This window comes from Ochotona princeps, chromosome 2, assembly GCF_030435755.1.
Source record: "Ochotona princeps isolate mOchPri1 chromosome 2, mOchPri1.hap1, whole genome shotgun sequence".
Lineage (NCBI taxonomy): Eukaryota > Metazoa > Chordata > Mammalia > Lagomorpha > Ochotonidae > Ochotona > Ochotona princeps.
Window position 1 is genome coordinate 160406522 of NC_080833.1, and position 21393 is coordinate 160427914.

The window sequence follows — 21393 nt, forward strand, 5'->3', positions numbered from 1 at the left end:
GTAGAGGACGGCCAAAGCCTTAGGAACCTGTTCCCACGTGGGAGACCCGGGGGAAGCTCCTAGCTACTGCAGCCACTTGGGGAACGGAGAGCTTTCTCTTTGTCATTCCTTCTGTCTGTAAATCTGACTTTCCCATAAAAATAAATAACTTAAAAAAAATCTCCTGGTTTCTCAAAAAACCAAAACAAAGATAATAATAATAATTTATTAGCTGTAAAGAAGCATATAAATAAAAAGTTTTTAAAATAACATTTCTACGTTTAAGGGTTTCTAACTGCTGAAGATGAAAGAAAATAAAGTGTAAACTAAAAAAAAAATCAAAGCTAAAAGCATTTGTTGATAAAATAGCTATTTATCTTGAACTTAATATATCATCAAGCTAAGAAATTTTAGCTAATCCACTTGAAGGTAAGATTCTGAGCTTTCCATTATCCCAGAACTGAAGCTAGTACTGAATTCTTGGAAGGATAAATTTTCATACTAACTCTTAAGAAACAGACTTTGGAGTTTTAATGTTCACAGATCTTCAAAAGCACCTGCATTGCACATCCCCGAGAGCCCATCAAGAACAGCAACGAAGAGCTGTCTCGGGCTGGTACCTCTAGTCCCCGCAGCTGGCTCTGCTGGCTGATCTGGTGGTTCAGCTGCTGCAGCTCCAGGCGCAGCTGCTCTCTGTCTGCACACGGCAGAGGCTTTCCGTGGCCGCCCACTTCTGACATGGGTATTCTTTCCCTGTGGTAAGATCCGTAAGACAAATACCACTCAGTTACCATTCGGTAATGGCAAATTCCAAAGCTTCATTTTGCTGAAATATTATTACAAAAAACTTGAAAAACAAAATAGGAAAAGTGAAGCCATTGTAAAGGTTTGACCAAGGGAGAAGGCTGAGCCATACCTCTCACCGAAGTGTCCCTGAGAAGGCATGTTTTGATGAGGTGAATACGGAGAACCTCCCCAGGCAGCGTGACTTCCGTACGGACTGTAATCTGTGAGAGCGAGACGGTCGTGTGAAGGAATCCAGCAGTTAGTTCTTTTAAGGTGCCCATAATCTATCAGGCATGAGCATAGCTATACACAGCTCTGTGGCAATATAATCACCAAAGTAACAAGATGTTGATATGTTTCTTTCCCATCGAACCTTCTGTATTTTTTTTCCTACTGCTTAAATCATTTGATAATGAGACTGTATTAACATAAGCGTAAAGTAATTAAAAAACAGGTAATATTTATGGGCATTTTAATGTATATGATAAACCATCTCGAGCTATAACTTTCTTATAAAGACACTTTCATGGCAAGGTTTGAAATTTTTCATAGCCTTGGAAGGTTACAGAAAACAAATGGGGAGGAAATGTGATACTGAGAATCAACTCCAAATGCTCTAGAAGGGCTTACCTGAAATGCCAAGAGATTTGGTGGGAGCTCCTGCAGGCACCATAGCCTGCATCGGGCCAGCACCCTGATAAATTGTTTTAGAAGTCCGAGAGATGGCACCAAACCGAGAGACTGTTGGCCGGTCTCCAAACGGAATCAGGTCGTCGTCACTGGCCTCGGCTGCCCTCCGCTGCGGGTCTAACCGTGGGTCTCGCACGCCTTTGCCCTCCATGTTCTGGTAAGATCAGAACACACCCCACACTCAGATCGCGAACACAAGGCTAAACAGAAGGCAATGCTGTCCCTACAAAGACTAAACCATTAGTTATTTTTGGCCACTACCTAAAACATTTTTTTAAAAGATTCATTAATTTTTTTGTTTGAAAGGAACATTTACAGAGAGGAGAGACAGAGCGTTTCCTCCGGTGGTTCCCCTTTCTAATGGCTGCAACAGTTGGAGCTGGATCAGAAGCGGACAGTACAGACCAGAACCAGCGCCCTTATGGCATGCCAGCACGGCACAATGGGTATTAGCCTGCCGAGCCACTGCACCAGCCCACTGAAACATCTTTATTAACAGCTGGGTTATTCCTTACAGCAGCAAATGTATTTTACAGTAACATAACCCAGTACATATACACATATAATAGATATTTATACCTATATCATATTCATATTATTTTATAAATAACAGCATACGTACATGAAAATATATACATTATCACTAGGTAATCCGTCCACACAGTAACAACATCTAAGAAGCACTGTATTAGATCTCTTTAACCTATTTAGAAGGTGTTCAATTATTATTATTAAGGCTATCACATAATAACATTTTCAGAAAGCCAACTAGGAAGGAAGAGAGGATGTCAATCAAACGGCTTCTTCTCCTTCCGGTGGGAAGCTCCCTTGACCCCGGTCTTCCCACAGTCACAGGGCTGCTTCTTCTCCTTCCGGTGGGAAGCTCCATGACCCGGTCCTCCCACAGTCACAGGGCTGCTGCTTCTCCTTCCGGTGGGAAGCTCCATGACCCGGTCCTCCCACAGTCACAGGGCTGCTGCTTCTCCTTCTGGTGGGAAGCTCCATGACCCGGTCCTCCCACAGTCACAGGGCTGCTTCTTCTCCTTCCGGTGGGAAGCTCCATGATCCCGGTCCTCCCACAGTCACAGGGCTGCTTCTTCTCCTTCCGGTGGGAAGCTCCATGACCCCGGTCCTCCCACAGTCACAGGGCTGATTCTTCTCCTTCCGGTGGGAAGCTCCATGACCCCGGTCCTCCCACAGTCACAGGGCTGATTCTTCTCCTTCCGATGGGAAGCTCTATGACCCCGGTCCTCCCACAGTCACAGGGCTGCTTCTTCTCCTTCCGGTGGGAAGCTCCATGACCCCGGTCCTCCCACAGTCACAGGGCTGCTTCCCTGTCCTCCTCTCCAGTCCTTTTTCTTAGGCAGACATCTAATCATATTTCTTGCCATACAGATCTTAGCTCTTTGCACTGGCAGTCAATTCCTTATTATTAAGGATAATCATTTAATCTATGAGAATTTATATAACCTAGGAATCTTTGTAAGAGTTACTAAGGGCAACCAGATGAATAACAATAGTGAAGACACATTCAACCAACAAAAATCTCTGCACCCAAGGGAAGAATGTTCCCTGTAGCATGGTATATGAGAGTGAAATCACTAATGCTGATTATTAATCATCAATGAGCAATAAGTCACTATCCATTAATAACAATAATATCCTTTATTTGAAAGAGTTATATGTAGAGAGGGCAGAGGGACGGATGGGGGAGATGGATCTCTAGTGAGCTTCCATTCCTCCCACTGTTTCACACCCCAAATGGCTGCATGGCAGGGATACGTCAGCCCCAAGACAGGAGTCAGGGGCTTTCTTCTGTCTCCCTCCTAGGTACAGGAGCCCAAGCACTGGGCTCACCCCGAGCAGGCCATTAGCAGGGAGTCAGATTGGACACAAAACAGCCAGGACTCTAACTGGTATCTGCAAGCAGAAACTGACTATGACACAGCACTGGTCCCCACCTCGTACACACTAGATACAGCACACAGCATCATGTCAGGTATCCTGAAATATCTGCAAAAAGCAGTTAAAATGAACGAATCTGAGTTACGTAAATCTTAAGTAAAATTTAAACACAACAAATTTTGAAAATACTATTGAGTGAAAATATGTTAAGCTGGGGCCGGTACCATGGCTAATCCACCACCTTCGTCACCACAGATGCTAATTCATGTCCCGGCTGCTCCACTTCCCGTCCAGCTCCCTTGCCTGTGGCCTGGGAAAGCAGCTGAGGACGGCCCAAAGCCTTGGGACCCTGCACCCGCGTGGGAGACCCAGAGAAGCTCCTGGCTTCAGACCAGTTCAAGCTAAAGCTACTGTGGCCATTTGGGGATGGCAGATTTTTCCCTCTCTGTCTTTCCTTCTCTGTGTAAATCTGCCTTTCCAATAAAAATAAATTAAAACTTAAAAGAAAAAGTACAATTTATATAAGTTTAAAAGCATGCAAACAGGGTCTGGCACTGTGCCATCACAGGTAAACCCACTACCTGAGATGCCTGCATCCCAGATGAGCACCAGCTCAAATTCTGGCTGTACCACTTCTTTTTTATATTGGAAAGGCAGAAATACAGAGAGAAAGATCTTCTGTCTGTCTATTTATTCCCCAACTGTAAAGCAGGGAGCTGGATAGGAGGCGGGGCTGCCGGGATTAGAACCAGTGCCCACATGGGATCCCAGTGTGTACAAAGTGAGGACTTTAGCCACTAAGCTACTGCTCAGGCCACAAAAGATTTTTATTTATACCTGAACGACACTAAAAAATCCACAGAATTCCAACATAATTCAAATGTAGGGTACAGGATTTGGTCTGAAGCTTTTAAGCAAGCTTTCAGTTATTTGTGCCTGAAATACAGTGGGATTTGCCTTATTTTCCTTTGCAGTAAGTTGTGGCTAGGCTCCTGTACATACCATCATTTCCATGCTTCCTGCTGCCACAGCATCTTTGGGTTTTGCGTCTTTGGTTCCGATGTAGGAGCCGATGGTATCACATGACCAGGGAGAATACTGGCTGTAGTCATTTCCTTTATATTTCCCAGCCGCCTTCAAGTCTTCATCCAGAAACTACAAATGGGTGGGGCGGGGGGAGGATAATGCAGAAAACAGGTCTATGAGTAACAACACAAGGAAGGAAGCAGCAAGTAATGTAATAGGACTTACTTCATTTTTTAATAGCACAACAAAATTTTCTAAAAAACACACATAATACAAAATGAGCAAAAAGTGGCATTCCTAGTCCTCCACACATAAGAATCAAGTCTGCACTAAGATCGGGCAAGGATTCTTGGGGGGGTTCCCCAGCCAGACGGCTCAAACCCCAGCCTTGGCAGGGACCCCAAGATAGTGGTTCAGCCCTTGGCTACACATACTGGGCCTCCCCATTGCTGATGCCTGCACAGTGGACACACACAGAGGCACACAGGAACAAGACAGCCCGATCATCCAGGCTAGTGGAGGATGTTGAGTGCCTCATGAGAGGATGGAAAGCAGAACAGGTTGGGCAACTCTCTCTGCCAAGCTGTACAGCCAGTGTCTGGGTCTATGGGTGCACTAGGGGGACCTAGCGAGGCAACCGACCTTGAAAAAATTCTTTCCCCCATGCAACAATGCTGACAGTATCTCAGAACTATCAAAAGCACTCAAGTCACACCCTGGGAACACTCTTCCCCACATCGGGGTCTCTAAGGCGTCATCAAAGACCATCTCACCATCCCCAGGTGATGTAGTGTGACAGCAAGGAATGGCCCCTGCCCTTACAGATCAGGAAAATAAAAGAACTGAAACTTTTGTCCCACCCAGCATCCTCCATCCATGCCTTGATCCTCTCCACTCTAATCAGAGACCCACGTGGACACGCATTCCTCTCCAGTATGTAAACAATATTTAAAATAGGGCTTGGCGTGGTGGCCTAGTGGTTAAAGTCCTCGCCTTGCATGTGCCAGAATCCCATGTGGGCGCTGGTTCTAATCCCGGAGGCCCTGCTTCCCATCCATCTCCCTGCTTGTGGCTTGGGAAAGCAGTCGAGGACGGCCCATAGTCTTGGGACCCTGCACCCGTGTGGGAGACCCAGAAGAAGCTCCAGGCTCCTGGCTTCAGTTTGGCTCAGCTCCAGCCTATGCAGCCACTTGGGGAGTGAATCACCGGACAAAAGATTTTCTTTCTGTATCTCCTCTTCTCTGTATATCTGACTTTACAATGAAAGTAAATCTTAAAAATAATAAAATAAAATAAAGAATTTAAACAAATGTGCTTACTTCCTCTTGATGAAAGGCAGGAGGCAATGTTGGTGAAGGAGCAAAAGGAGGTGGGGAGATGACCTTTCTTTCTTCGAGCTGGGCCATGATTTCCTTCCGGCGGCGATGCAGCTCATCTAGACTGGGATGGGGCTGGGGAGGGGGAGGAAGTCGGCTATAAGGAGGCTCCTGAAAACGGAAAAGTTAGTTAGCATTGGGAAAAAAAGCTCAAAATACATAAATTCACTTATATATATTGACAGACATCATCCTATCATTTGGAAACAAAGCTTAACAGAGAAAAGTAAAACAAGTATCGCCCCCAGCTCTTAGCAGCTCCGAAAGAGCTAAAGTTAGGTCTCTTTTTTTATATATCTAATAGATCTACAATTATTACAAAAATCCAAAGATCAGAAGATTAGAATCGTTATTTGGCAGGGGCTGGAGGAACGGTGAGTTTTTCCCAACAATATGTTTTGTAAAACCTATTCGAATTATAAAAAGATAAAAGGGAAAAGCTTTCTTTTAAAATTATCAAAGAGCTAGTGGGAAAAAAATCACTATAACAAGAAACAAATTATTAAGTCTAAGAATAAAAACAAAACAAAACATAACAAAAACAAAACAAACCCAGCATACTCTGGGGTACGGAGCTCTGATCTGAGAGGGATGAGGAGCCACTGGATAGTAACCCTCCATCTGCTGGTATCTCTCTCTGGATTCTGGCACATAGGATGGCACTGGTGCAGGAGGAACCTCAATGGGAATAGGGCTTTCCCGGAAAATTTCTTCTCTTGTATAAGACTGAGCAGGGTATACGCGACGGCCATCATAGTGAGGTGGGTACACGGGCGGGTACTGCTGTGGCTGTGTGCCATACTGAGAGCTCACGACGCGGTCCTGAAGGTAGGCTGGATAGTGGTCCAAGCAGGGAGGGCCGGGCTCCGGAGCGGACGGTGCAGGGCGGACAAAGCGGGACACACACGGTGGTGGTGCAGTGTAGTACACTCCTACACAAGAGACCAACCAAAGGCAACAATGAGTCAACCAAGCTTTACATGCAAGAAGTTTAAAAATGGAGACACACAAACATTAACAATCCACTTATTTCTTTTAAATGTTTTCCTCTTTCTTACAAAGTTGCTGAGGAAAAATAGAACCCAGGGGCTGATGCCTGGCTCAATTTGCATCCTATCTGGGTACCAGCTCATGTTCCAGTTGCTCCAGTTCCCATCCAGCTCCCTGCTATTGGCCTGGGGAAGCAGCTGAGGACGGCCCAAGTCCTTGGGCCCCTGCACCCATGAGGGAGATCCAGCAGAAGCTCCTGGCTCCTGCGCCTGATCGGTCAGCTCAGCTCAGCTCTGGCTGCTGGCGGTCACTTGGGGAGTGAACTAGAGGATGGAAGATCTCTCTGTAAATTTTTCCAATAAAATAAATACATCTTTAAAAAACGAAAGGAAAAAAGCCAAACTCGCCCTTAAAAGTCTTTGAAAAAACTAATCTAAGCACAACTAAGATAACAGATCAGTTGTGATGTATTTAATGGAATTCAGACATCAGAAAATTCCAGAAAACGACACTCCCCAGAACTCCTTAGAGCTGCTCTGACTGCACCCGTTTTCAGTATGACGGCAACTGGAGGAGAGGTGTGGCAGACCAGAGGTCTATTCTGCTGGCAAGGATTTAGGCCTAAAGCAAGGAAGTAGGCTCTCCTTGTCCAAACTGCTGCTTGAGTGATGTGACCCCAGAAGCAGCAGGCCTCAGCTTGCCCTTGGAGCAAGTGCTCCTGGTTCTAGTTCTGCTGCAGTGGTAATTTGGACTCTCTCCTGGAGGCCAAGTTTCTCATACTTTCATTGTAGGCATGTAAAGCCTACACTGAACCTCCTTCTAGTCTATGTCTGTTCAATGCAGTTGAAACCCGACCATACACTTTCTCTGGTGGGTGGCACAGACCCAAATACGTGAGCCAGTACCTGCTGACTCCGAGGGTATATGCTCGCGCAAAGCTGGCCTGGAAGCAGAGTGGCTGAGACCCAAACTGAGGGCTCCACTGGGAGATCACGAATTTCCTGAGCAGTGTCTTAACCATGGCAAGCAAATGCTCGCTCTACAGTGCTCGCTCTTTTGTTTTTAAGATTCGTCTGTTTTTCCTGGAAAGCCAGATTTGTACAGAGATGGAGACAAGAGACAAAGATCTTCTACCCACTGGTTTACCCCACAGGTGGCCACAATGGCCAGAGTTGAGCTGATCTAAAGCCCGGAGCCAGGAGCCTCTTCCGGGTCTCCCATGCAGGTGCAGGGTCCCAAGGCTTTGGGCCGTCCTTGACTGCTTTCCCAGGCCACAGGCAGGGAGATGGAAGGGAAGTGGAGTAGCCTGGATATGAACCGGTGCCCACATGGGATCCAGGTGTGTGCAAGGCAAAGACTTTAGCCACTAGGCTATCATGCTGGGCTCTTGCTCTACAGTTTTACAATCATTCAGTGTACAATCTACCTCAATCATTTATTTTTTTGCACGGCTGGGATTATCAATTAACCCAAAACGTTCAAAATTTATCTATTTTCTAAGCCCCTTCCTTTTCATCACACCAATTCATTTCTCAACATACCTGATTAGTAACTTCATAACTCCTCAGTTCTAAACTATTATCTTCTAATCATTCATAAATTTTCCTTTCTATTCCCAATACCTTTTTTTTTTTTTTTTTGGTTGGAAAGGCAGATATACAGAGAAGAAGATCCTCCATCTGATGGTTCACTCCCAAAGCGGCTGCAACGGCTAGAGCTGAGCGAATCCGAAGCCAGGAGCCAGGAGCCAGGAACCTCCTCCAGGTCTCACACGCAAGAGGAGGGTCCCAAGGCTTTGGGCCATTCCCAACTACCTCCCCAGGCCACAGGCAGGGAGCAGATGGGAAGTGGGGCTGCCGGGATCAGAAGTGGCACCCTTATGGGATCCTGGTGCGTTCAGGAGAGGACTTTAACAGCTACGCTATTGCGCCGGGCCCAATACCTTTCTTTAAAAGGCATTTCTTCCATGAAATGCTTGTAATGTTGAGGTTCTCAATTACCTCTCTTTAGTCAATTTCTACCAAGCTACTATTATTAACCAGTATGACTGACCTACTTATTTCACTTATTTTTTAGAGGTGGTGAATGCCTGGTTTATGGACCATAAAAAGTTTGTAAAATCATTTAGTCTGGCCCTGCTAAAGCCAACTACTTCCAGGTGGACTAGTTGCAGAATTCACTAAATCTTTCACAGGCTAACTTTTCAATTTGCTAATTATGTATGGCCCATGAATGTAATCAATATGCAAATGCCCTCTGGTAAAGTTATCCATTCCTGATTTATTTACATGACAGGCAGAGATAGACAGAGTGAGATATTCACTCTCCGAATACCCAACAGCTGGGACTTGCTCAAGACAAAGCTGAGTCCCAAAGTCAAAGCCGCTCTCCCACACAGGTGGGAGGGGCCCAAGCGCCTGAGTCACCCACCCCTACCTCCAGGGTGAGCATGCTGTGCAAGCTGGAGGGAGCGCCAGAGCTTATGCCTAACCCGCACTCTGATGTAGGAGGCACATATGCAAACCAGGCGGCTGGCACTCTGGCTCCACCTCCACCTGAGAGCACCTCACGTGTTCTACTTCCCCTTGGGGCTTGGGAGAGCAGCCCGGGGGCACCCATGTAGGAGATCCAGAAGCTCCCGACTTAAGGTGGACTCAGCTCCACCACTGCAGCCATTTGCGGAGCGTACCAGCAGATGAAAGATCTTTCTCCTCGCTGTAAATCTGCCTTAAAAACATAAAATAAACATACACAACACAAACCAGTATATTAAATATTGTGCCAAACATGTTACCAATTTCTTATTTTTTTTTAATTTAATTCTTTAATTTTTCTAATTTCTTAATTACTTTTTAACACACAAGCATATATTATTCACAAGTATACGTTTATCCTTCACTTTCTACACTATAATTCTATATTGTAAATGCTCGTAGAGTAATGCAAACTAGGGCCCAGGCTGTGGTATAGCCAGTTCATCTTCTGCCTGTGACACCAGTATCCCACGTGGTGCTGGTCAAGTCCTTGCTGCTTCACCCCCACCCAGCTTCTGCCTAACGGCCTGGGAAAGGAGAAGGATGGACTAACTCCTAACCCTGGAAGAGGCTCCTGGCTTCAGACCAGCCCAGCTCTCACCATTGTGGCCATTTGGGGAGTGAATCTGAGAATGGAAGATCTTCTCCTTCTCTCTACAATTCTGCCTTTCAAATAAAAATGAATGAATCTTTTAAGGTAATGTATGAACGTTGTATACACACCTATCAGACCAGCCCTGACCACTGAGACTACCAGCATAGTGGACTACCAGAAGGAGTATCCCTCCCTGCTGACAGCTGGCGTGGTTAGGAGCCAGGAGTTGCAACTGGATCTCCCATGGGGTGGTGGGGCCCATGGGTGCTGGGCCATGTTTTTCCAGGCCCTGTGCAGGGCAGCAGTAACATGTCTCACAGAGTTGAGCCGCTGCAGTACATTGGGTTAGTCTTTGACGAGAGCTGGTGGGATGGGATCTGACCTACTGAAGAACTGGTATAACCAGCCTGTCAGGCAACATATTCTGGGTTTGATTCCATGTTCCAGATGGTAGAAGCCTCTGTCCTGTATCTGTACATAAACCGCATTTTATACAACTGCTGTTAGTGAAGCAGCTTGACTTTTCCTGCTCTGCTTCATTGACTTCATGCTGTTTCCTTGTGGTGCAGGGGTTGAGCTGCCACTTGCCAAGTTAGTGTTCACACTGGAGCAATGGCTTGAGTGCTCACTACTCTGCTGCTGAGCTACTCTGGTAACATGCATAGGAAAGGACCTGAAGGCTTAAGCAACTGGGCCCACGCCACTTCCGTGGGAGGCCAGAGCAGAGCTCTTGGCTTCTGGTTGTAACTTGGCCCAGCCTCAGCAGCTGTTAGGGACACGTGGGGAGTGCACCAACAGATGAAAAGATCTCTGTCTCTCCCTCTCTCTGTCACTCTTTCAAATAAATAAATGTCTTCATTTGTCCTTCTAAAGTATTAAAAATATATTTGTTGCTTTGAGGAACTGCTAACTCTAAGAAAAGGAAGAATGTAAGTGGAAGGGCATTACCCTGCTGGTAAGGCGCTGGTTCAAACGTCGGCGCAGCCCCTCGAGGGTCCTGATAGTATACATCTGCCTGCTGGGCTGGGTACAGCTGAGAGCCGCGCGGGACCATCTGCAGCGGTTTGGTGACAGGCATAGGAGGCAGGTCTGCTGGTCCCCTTGGTGGTACGGGATGTGGATTCACAGGCAAGGCAGAAATACTCTTAGGGACAGACTCTAACCTAAAGGAGAATACGCAAAGCAAGCTTCAGAGCTCTAATAACTGCAACGTACAGAAACTGCTATATGCAAAATGATCAGGGACTCCGGTTTACCCAGCAGTCATCTCATCCTGTGTATTTATCTATGTGGTTACTTGAAAATCATTAATATAGGAAACAAAAAAAATCAAAAATCTTTTTTTTGTAAAAGCAAAATGTCAAGGAAGTTTTGAAAACAGCTGAGAACAACGTACAGGTCGGGAGGGGACCCGGGAGCGCTGCTGCTCAGATGATCCAGCTTGCCCGGCTTGAGGCCGGCGTCGTAGCTGGGGTCTGTCCCGCGAGGAATCAGCTGTGTTGCAGAACCGCCTGCCGAGACGATTCCATTTGGCAGAGCAGGTGGTTTCCTGTCGGGCAGCTCCACTGCAGTTTCATCCGGAAGGATAGCTGCTGAAGGCAGGCCCACCTCATTCAGCTGACCCAAGGAGGCACTCAGTGGCCTCCGCGGAGCCAGACGCTTGTTCATCTTCCGAAATCTATGGAAAAAGCAAAGGCGCACATCAAACAATCAAATAAAACCTTCAACTATCAAAGCAGCCAAGAAGTAAAATGTTCTTAGGAACACATTTTACTCTAACCTATGTTCAGATTTCTACTTTTAGTTTATTAAAGTGGATAGGAAAGTCTATATACGATAGTTTTTGAAATGTTTAACACTCCAGTCTTTCCTAACTAGATAAAAGTCCAAAAACACTGTTTCACGGGGCATTCTGTAACAATCAGGGAGGCTGAGCACAGCTGCGCTGTGGACGGGCCATGTTGTAACACGGAGTCCCTGCTCTCTCTGTTACAGACCTGCAGACTACCAGCCTTCCAGGCCATGTCTCTACAACCTTTCCTTTCTTTTCCTTTTTAATTGTGGTATTTACTTTACCTCTGCAATTTTTTCAAATAAAATAATTGTCTTCTGAAAAAAGAAACCTGTGTTATTTATACTCCTCACATGATAATTCGAAGAAGCTGTGAATATTTTACTTTGTGGTGTGATTAAAACTGAAAATATTGAGACAGGACTGTCCTGTGTTAGTTGTCCAACTGAGCCAATATCATCATGAGTTCTTACGAAAGAGGTGAGAGTGCCAAAGTCAGACAGGATATAAAATAATGGAAATATATGGAGTGAAATTTAAAAAATTGTAGAACTTTGACTCAGTGAAACCCATTTTGAAGTTCTAACTTTAGGAACTTTAAGATAATAAACTTGTGTTATTGTTTTTAAGACTATTTAACAATAAAAACTCAGTACTTTAGGGTTTCCTTCTTAAGTGTTAGAATATTCTGGGCTCAGTGTATGATATAGCACGTCCAGCTGCCTTAGATGTTAGCGCCAGTGCAAACCTCAGCCAGCTCACTCTTGATCCAGCTCCCTGCTACTGGCCTGGGAAAGTAATGATAGATTGTGGAAGCAAATGGTCCCCTGCGACCTATGACCTACGTGGGCAACCCAAAAGAAGCTCTCGGTTTCTGCCTGGCCCAGTGCTAGCCACTGTGGCCCCCTGAGGAGTGATCCAAGGTAAGTCTCTTCCCCTCTCTAAGATTTCTTTATTTTTACTGAAGAGGCAGATGAGATTTATGGAGAGGACAGAGAAGAGATCTTCCATTTGCTGGTTCACTCCCCAAATGGCCACAGCGGCCAGAATTGGGCTTATTCAAAGTCAGAAGCCAGGAGCTCTTCCGGGTCTCCCACATCAGTGCAGGGTCCCAAGGCTTTGGGCCGTCCTTGACTGCCCTCCCAGGCCACAGGCAGGGAGCTGGGTGGGAAGAGGAGCTGCCAAGACACAAACTGATGCCCATCGGGGACCCTGGAGCTTGCAAGGGGAGGATGCAGCCATTGAGCCATAGTGCCAAGCTGTGTCTCCCCCTCTCTCTACCTGACAGCCTTACACTTCACTGCAGCGTGCAGCACACTGAGTTGGAAAGACTGAAGGGAGAATCCAAGGTTCTCAAGTTTTCCAGAGATTGTGGCTCACCACCGCTAGCACGTAGCCACATTCCTGCGTGCACCCTTAGCCGCCTTCCACTTCACGCATCTGCCAGTGCCCGTGGAATGTTAGTCTTCACACTTACTCTAGCTGATGAAACAGGTTAATCAGCATGAGTCTAATCTCTCAAAAGCTTATTTTTCAGAATTTTCCTAGCCATATACAAGTATTCATTGTTCTCAAACAAATTATTTTGTGAAGCAGACACTGTAGCTGGGATTCCAGAGTTTGGTATTTAAGAGAAAACAGAGCTTCCATAACACCAAGCTTCACCTAAAGGCAGCACGTCTTCATCCGTTCAACTCACCGCTTAATCCCAGGTCCTGAGTATGACTAATTGTTACAAAGCTTATTTGATCCTTTTTGAAGCTAATGTAAACAGGATTTTAAGTTTCAGCTTTCTAAAAAAGTAGTTACATGTTCCTTTATACTTTATATGAGTGAGACCTATTTATTTTTATTGGAAAGGCAGATTTACAGAAAGGAGAGAAAGATCTTCAATTCACTGGTTCACTCCCCAAGTGGCCGCAACAGTCAAAGACGAGCTTATCCGAAGCCGGGAGCCAGGAGCCTCTTGTGTGTCTCCCACATAAGCTGGGCCCCTTCCTGCTCCTTTGCTAGGTCACTGCAGGGAGCTGGACTGGAAGTGGAGGAGCAGGGGATTTGTACCAGCATGCTGATCTGGGAAGCTGGCACTGCAGGCGGCAGCTTGATCCATGGCATCACAAAGTCAGTTCCCAAATCAATTCACTTGTATGATTTTTAGGATTCTCACCCTTACTAAATTCTCATTTCTTTTATTTCTAGGGCTAGCTTGTTGAGCTGTTCCGCATTAACAATTTTATGGCTTTTTTTTTTTACATACATAGCTATGCTTTTGTAGTCTTACTAGCAGAAAACTGCTTTTTCTTGATATTAGTATAAATGGATCAAATACTTTACAAAATTTATTACCATTTGAAAAATTATTTATGATATTTCTATTTTATTAAGAAAATCTTCCAACTGACACTGGATTTATTCAGTCGGTTTTTTGTTATCTTTGGATGTGAACACACTACATTTTTCTTCCAATTCAAGAAAATTATATTGTAAAATCTTTGCAGTGATTATTTAAATAGAGTATCATTGAATTGTTTTAATTGGGGGATTGCAAGAATTAATATGAGAGATAAATTTACAATTTTAATTGTTGTCTTTCTCAAATTTTTGGTGTTACACTGGCCTTATAGAAAATTCAGGTTTGGGGTCTGGTACAATGACTAAATTGGCTAATCTCCCACCTCCAAGCGCTAAATTCCATATGAGCACTGGTTCATGTCCCGGCTGCTCCACTTCCCATCCAGCTCCCTGCTTGTGGCCTGGGAAAGCAGTCGAGGATGGCCCAAGGCTTTAGTACCCTGCACCCGCGTGGGAGACCTGGAAGAAGCACCTGGCTCCTGGCTTCGGATCGGCTCAGCTCCAGCCATTGCGGCCACTTGGAGAGTGAATCAGCAGATGGAAGATTTTCGTCTCTATATTTCTACCTTTCCAATTAAAATAAATAAATAAATCCTAAAACAAACAAATAAACAAACAAACAAAACCAAGGTTTTCCACTGTTCACTGTGCTGGGAAATTTAACGTTATTAGAATTATCCGGTCACTGAAGTTGGTTCAGTACATGTAAAACTGATTTTTGCCAAGGGCAAATTTCTCCACAAGAAAAATAATATAATAATTTGTTAAAATCACATAAACATGACAGATTTTGATTTTTTTTTGCAGTAAAAATTATTCATTTTGCAGTTAGTAAGCCACAGTAGCTTCCTATGTAATGAAAACAGAAAAAAAATCACCCTTTTCTTTTGGAAACGATGTATTCCATAGATACAAAGGCCACACTTACGGAGGAGGCCGACCTGTGCTTGGACAGCCCTGGGTGTCCCCCTGGCTCCGCCCACACTTACTTTTCCAGCTCCTCCTGGGAGTGCGCGAAGGTGCAGCTGGCGCCACGAGGGCATCCTCCTCTCTGCTTCATGTCGCGACACATGTAGGTTTTATATTTGCTATGCTGTGGAGCCTAAGACCACAATCAAAACATCAGAGAGAAAAGTGTTCATCTTGTACTGCCAGTTGAGCTAGATGAGTAAGTCACACCAAACCATGGTGGGCTGAAGTATCAAGAAGCAAAGTGCTGGAAATATTTTCTATCTGAAATCTCAGGTAGTGCAAAAATAAAATGAGTAATTTTGAAAATGGGTCATTCATTTTTCAAGGTTCATAATGTAAAAACAAGAGACTAGAGAAGTTTAAAATGTATAAACTTCTAATATTTGCTTCTTGCAGTGTTCAGTGTAACAAATGTGTTTTCTTACTGCACAACACAAACAAAAGGCCACAAAAATGAAAAATATTCTATCACATACTGTAATGATATGCAGATTATACCAAGTAAAATCTTTTAAAAGGTACAAATGAAGCTATGTATAATACAAGGATAAAGCAGATCTGAAAGTCAATGAGACATCAAACAACACTAAATGGAACCACAGTTTGTGCATGTCAACACGGTGGCAAGCCATAAAGGACAATCTAATTGTTTTTATTATATTCTTCATGATGTCCAATGGAGTAAAGAATTAAAAATTATAGGCTTTTTCTTTATCATTAAAATTTGTTTATTTTGAGATAGGCAGAGCTCTTATTTGCTTATTCCCAAGATGGGGTCTGGACCAGGCCCACAGCCAAGAGCTGGAGAGAACTCAAGGCTGTCCCCCACAAACGTGGCAGTGACCACTTCAGCCAGCACTGCCGCCCCCAGGGCTGCCTGAGATGGGAGCTCAAGTCAGGAGCCCAAGTCCTAACATGTCAACACTGAACTCAAGCATATTTTTTCCCAGTAAATCTCTGATTTGTGTTTAAATCAGTTAGGAATATTACATCCAGAATATTAGCAAGATACTTTACTTTTTGCCTCACAAATAAAAAGTACTGAACAATCTATTGTTAACATTCACTTCAGTCAGGTAAATTAAAATAAGGCTTTATGCTCACAGCCTCACTAATATAAAATAAAACATCTAATTAACATAAATTCAAAGGAAAAAATAAAATTATTGGTAATAACACTTAAAACTCTTGTCATAACCTGAGGTACTGCATTTTACTGTCATTCATTTCATTTTGAAAAAAACTGGAGAAAATTTGGTCTACTGGCTTAAGAGACAAAAAAAAGTAGAAAAATACTAATATCAACAAAAATGTGAACAGTGTTGGGGAGACAGAGCATTAGCATTAAGGCGTGACCTATTGTCAAAGAAACAAAATAATGTTATTTAAGTGTGATAAACTTGAACACAAATCTATTGTGTCCCAATCAATGGGAAAAGTGCTCCCGGCACAACACTGAATCAAATACAGATTATTTAATTTAATATTGTGAGATAAAATTACCAGTCTAATATAGTAAAATCTGGCTTCTAAGCACGTGGAAGCATTTTGCAGTTGATGGCATTAGTCTCAACACATGCCTGTTATTTTTTGTGTGCCTTGCAGGTTGATCCATTACCACGAGCAGAGGTGGGAGACTTCTCTGAGCTGTGGTCAAGCAGGCACCACAGCCTGAGAGGACGAGAACAGTCCTCATCGGCAGGCTGAGCCCAGGACCCAGGCCTCTTAACAACACTTCCAGGCACAGCACTGCGGTTCACAGCACAACCGGTGCGCCTGTGCCTGAGGGCACGCTCAGAGCTGGCCCGTCAGAAGCAGTGAGCACAGGCCGAGACACAGCAGGCAGCTGTCAGCCCCTCTGAGGCTCCGTGGAGCCCTGCTTGCCCCTCCAGCTCCGAGGATGGCCACTTGGGCTGGCATCCGAGTTCCACAATGCCCCCTTACCTGCTGCTGATCTGCCCCTTTCTTGCTGTGGTTCTGAATATAATCCACCAGCCCGTGTACCACTGTACGTACAGCGACCAGCCCATTTTCTAGTTGTTCCCAAGTTGGAGGAGGAGCATCTATACAACAAATTAAAAGAGAAAAAACTTAAGTATAAAGTTATTTACTATTTTACCAATATTAAATTAATAAAGGATTGGGCTCGGCGGCGTGGTCTGGTGGCTAAGGTCCTCGCCTTGATCCCATGGGCCGCTGGTTCTGGTCCCGGCAGCTCCACTTCATCTCTGTCTCTCCTCCTCTCAGTATATCTGACTGTGTAATAAAAATAAAATAAATCTTAAAAAAAAAAATTAATAAACGATTGTCAGCACTTCAGCAACATCAAGTTACACTTCATACTGTTTTCAGATAATAGTTTATTTGCCTAATCATTATTTTAAAGAAATGGATACATCCTTTTAAAGCTGAAGTGGCAAACTAAAGCAACCCCAAGCAAAAGAAAGCTGACATAAAAGAATGAGGCAGGCCAGCCAAAGCCGGCCCCCCGGCCCCAGACCCTGAAAGAGCACGGGCAGTGGCAGGAGACGTGCTGACGTGGCCATCACATCTCTCATCTAATGGGCAGGGTCAGTACTCAGCTCTGAGGGGTTACTGTCACGCAAAGGTCCAAGATTAGGACTGCAAAATCCATCGTTATTTCCCAGATAGACCCCAAAGTGGAGATTTTTAAACTAGTAGATTTTATGCTAGTTGTTGAAGTGCTAGCACCTAACAAATGCAGATCATTGTGCAGATGAATTGTTTGAAACAAACAAAATTTAACTGTGGATGGCCTGTGGTCAACAAATATGCATGCTTATTATAAAGTAAACAAAGTTCATTTGTAAAGATTTATTAATTGCAAGGCAGAGCAAGAGAGAGAGGTAGTGAGAGATCTTTAGTTTCCCGTTTCACTACCGAACTGGCTATGAAAGCCAGGGCTGATCCAGGCCGCAGCCAGGCACCCAGAGCCCTCTCTGGGTCTCACACATGGGTATTAGGGACCAAGGCATGGATCCACCTTCCAATGACTTTCTCCAGGCACAGCAGGATTTGAATCTGCATCCTAACACTATGGGATGCCACCATCACAAGCAGCAGCTTAATCTACCACTCCACAACGCTGACCCCTATTTGTGTCTTTTTTTCCTTCTCCATATAAAAGGCACAGTGACACAGAAAGATGGACAGGTGCAGAAAGCTACTCCCACCGACTGGTTCACCCCCCAGAAGCCTTCACCATAGGTGGCTGGAACCGAAGCACTTAGGCATTGGCAGCAAGCTAAATCAGAAGCACAGCCAGGATTCAAACCAGGAACCAGAAATGAGACACAAGTGTTTCAATGGATATGCCACACACCTACCTTCGTAAACAAAACTCAAGTAAATGGCCACTTCAAAAAGTGGCTTCCCCCAAATTTTCAACTTAGTTTTATTTACTTGAGAAGCAGAGATAGTCGTTTCACACGCAGGTCACTCTTCCAACGCCTACGATGGCTAGCATAAAGCCAGGAAGCCAATAATCTGAGCCATCCTAGCAGCTGATAAGTTGAAAACACAGAACAAAGTGTGGCAAGTATGGATAGACTTCTATCTTTTTCTTGAGTTTGTGGAAACAGAGAGGTCCTCTCCGACCTTGGGCGTTGCCAGTCTTCCCGTGAGCTTGGGAAGGGGGGCTGTTCCATGATACTGCCCCAGATTTCCTATGAGGGCAAGTTTGTCCTGGGAAAGTCACCGACAGGTGGGTGGGATTTACAAAGAGCAGGGGAAGTATGGTTCCCAGCTCAGGACCCAAACTGCCCACCTACCTAAACCATTTTATTGCCTCCCCAGAGATTTTGACTTACCATATTGAAAATTTAGACAGGGGTCAGAAAAAGCCTCTTTGAGGTTACAGTTGAATAAAAATCTAAGGAAAAAGGATCTGAATGTGGCTAGTGGACATATAAGAGACCTTGTAAATGTTGTCTGTCACGTTCCATGGAGGTAGAGCCAAAAAAGGAGTTAACTGAGTAGAGAGAATATGAAATAAGGCTGGAGAATGGTAATGAAGACTAGCCCAAGCAAGGCATTACAGATTAGAAGAAAGATTTCAGCCTTTACTCTAAGTGACACTGGAGAATTTAATAGACAATAGGAGAGACTCTCCCATAACTGACGGTGAGATGAGGGTGGCAGCAGTGAAGGGATTAAGAAGCAGATGGATTCCAAAGGATGGAAGATCTTTTCTCTGCTTCTTGCTCTTGATATCTCTGCTTTTCAGACAATTAAAAAATATATAAATGGAACCACTGCTGTAACATTAGGGGGGTGATGCGTATTTTTGGACAAATAAGGTTTAAATGCTTCTAGATATCCAGAGTTGCTGGATACTGAGAAAGCAATCAAACAATAAGGCCTGTGCTGGGTACACACTTCAGTGGTACAAGATCATGAACTATGACCTTAATTTATGTACTACCTAAAGATAGTAAGACTTAATCATGGCATGTTGTGATACAAAGATGCTCGACTTTAGCTCTGGGTGGAGCTGTGGTTGGCTGGCTCCATGCTGCAGAGCAGGTGGCATCCCCAGTAGGTGCTGGCTCAAGTCCCAGTTGTTCTCTTTCTGACTCGACCCTTGCTAACGGCTTGTGAATGCAGTGAAAGATGGTAGCTACTTGAGCCCTTTGCCACTCTCATGGGAGACCTGGACAAACTTCCTGCTTTCAGCCTGGCTGAGCCCTGACTGTCACGGTCACTTAGACAGTAAACCAGCAGATGGAAGATCTCTGGGTAACTCTAGCTTTCAAATGAATAAATACATCTTTAAAATAAAAAATGATGAGGGAAGGTGAACTCAGGACTGATGAAACTGGGAGTCATATAAATAATACATTTTTTTGCCCATAAAATATTTACTGTCACAAGAGTAGAGGGTTGGGCCTTGCGCAATGGCTCAACTGCAGAATGCTTCCCCTTCAGGTGCCAGGATCCCACACAGGTGCTGGTTCGTGTCCTGGCCACTTCCCATCTAGCTCCTTACTTACGGCCTGGGAAAACAGTAGAGGATGGCCCAAAGTCTTGAGATATTGCACCCATATGGGAGACCTACGGGAAGCTCCTGGCTCCTGCAGCCACTCAGGCAGAGAACCAGCGGATGGAAGATCTTTCTCTCTGTAAATCTGCCTTTCTAGCAAAAAAAAAAAAAAAAATCTAAAACAAATAAATAAACAAACACATAAACAAAATTTAAAAACTCACTAAGAAGACTGTGGGGTCAGTGTTGCGGCACAGCACGCTGACATCTGACATCTCACACTCCACCGGAGCACAAGTTCACTTCTGAACTATTCTGCTATGGCCCTCTGGGAAGAGCACCAGCAGATGGACAAATTCTGTCTTTCCCTCTCTCTCTGTAACCCCGCCTCTCAAATAAATAAATCTTATAAAAATAAAATAAGACAAAAAGCTGCGGACTGGAGCACATGCTTGCCCCAGCAGTTAACATCAGCAGGGTGCCTATACTCCACATTTAGGTGTCTGCGTTGAGAACGTGGTGCCACTTCTAACTTCCCTTCCTGATAACGTGTACCCTGAGGCAGCCGACGACAGCTCAAGGACTTTACTTAGCTCTCGGTACTGTGTGCTGGTTTGAGTCCCAGCTGCTCCACTTCCTAACCAGCTCCTTGAAAATGCCTGGGAAAGCAGCAGATGACAGCATAGGTCCTTGGGCCTCTGTATCCATGTGAGACTTAGAACAAGTTCCCGGCTCTGAACAGGTACCCCTACGGGATTCTGGCACCACATGCTGAGGCTTAGCCTGCTTGGCTGTGGTGCCAGCCATCAGAGAATAAATGTAAGAAAAATTATGAAATGCAAAAGACAAAGGAAATGGAATTAGAAACTGATAAACAACTAGTGCGTATTAAGGAAGCTTCAGCTGGTATCCCACGACGGGTGCTTCTGCGTGTTCCAGCTGCTCCTCCTGGAGGCAGTTCCCTGCGGATACAGGGGAAGGCAGTGGAGGATGGCTCCTGGCTTTGGACTGGCCCAGCTCCAGCCACCTGCCCATCTTGGGAGTTCAGCTACGGCCTGTGGTCATCTGGGGAGTGACCCAGCAGGGGGAAGATCACTTTCTTTTTCTCTCCTTTTCTCTGTAATTCAATTCCTCTTTCAAATAAAAGTAATTTTAAAAATATAAAAATAGTGATGGACATAGTTTGGGCAAAAAGATGAGAATGGGAAGATCCAACACAATTTTGTAATAAGATGAAGTATCACCACTAAGGACAAAGGTTGGCACAACGGTGCCACTGCACAAGATCACGGACAGAACCTAAAACAGTGTAGAAGCAGTCTGAGTAACAGTCTGGGAGTTCTAGAGGAACACAACACCGGACAGCCGACAAGTCCCTGAGCAGCCCTCGGGGC

The 21393-nt window shown here is 44.8% G+C and overlaps 1 protein-coding gene across 3 annotated transcripts in view; it reads right to left on the minus strand.

The window, feature by feature from the left end:
• The window catches only part of RC3H1 (ring finger and CCCH-type domains 1), a 65512-nt gene that overhangs the window by 4937 nt on the left and 39182 nt on the right, over nucleotides 1-21393 (minus strand). For 2 of the 3 annotated variants that reach the window (XM_058660684.1, XM_058660685.1), the window contains exons 8-17: nucleotides 16942-17060; nucleotides 15015-15127; nucleotides 11278-11559; nucleotides 10830-11044; nucleotides 6324-6694; nucleotides 5706-5873; nucleotides 4363-4515; nucleotides 1396-1609; nucleotides 896-986; nucleotides 600-732 (exon numbers count right to left, since the gene is read on the minus strand). In XM_058660684.1, the coding sequence (XP_058516667.1) occupies nucleotides 600-732; nucleotides 896-986; nucleotides 1396-1609; nucleotides 4363-4515; nucleotides 5706-5873; nucleotides 6324-6694; nucleotides 10830-11044; nucleotides 11278-11559; nucleotides 15015-15127; nucleotides 16942-17060 (1859 nt within the window). Of the gene's footprint in view, nucleotides 1-599; nucleotides 733-895; nucleotides 987-1395; nucleotides 1610-4362; nucleotides 4516-5705; nucleotides 5874-6314; nucleotides 6695-10829; nucleotides 11045-11277; nucleotides 11560-15014; nucleotides 15128-16941; nucleotides 17061-21393 lie in introns of all 3 variants that reach the window. The other variant, XM_058660686.1, reaches the window with a different exon arrangement.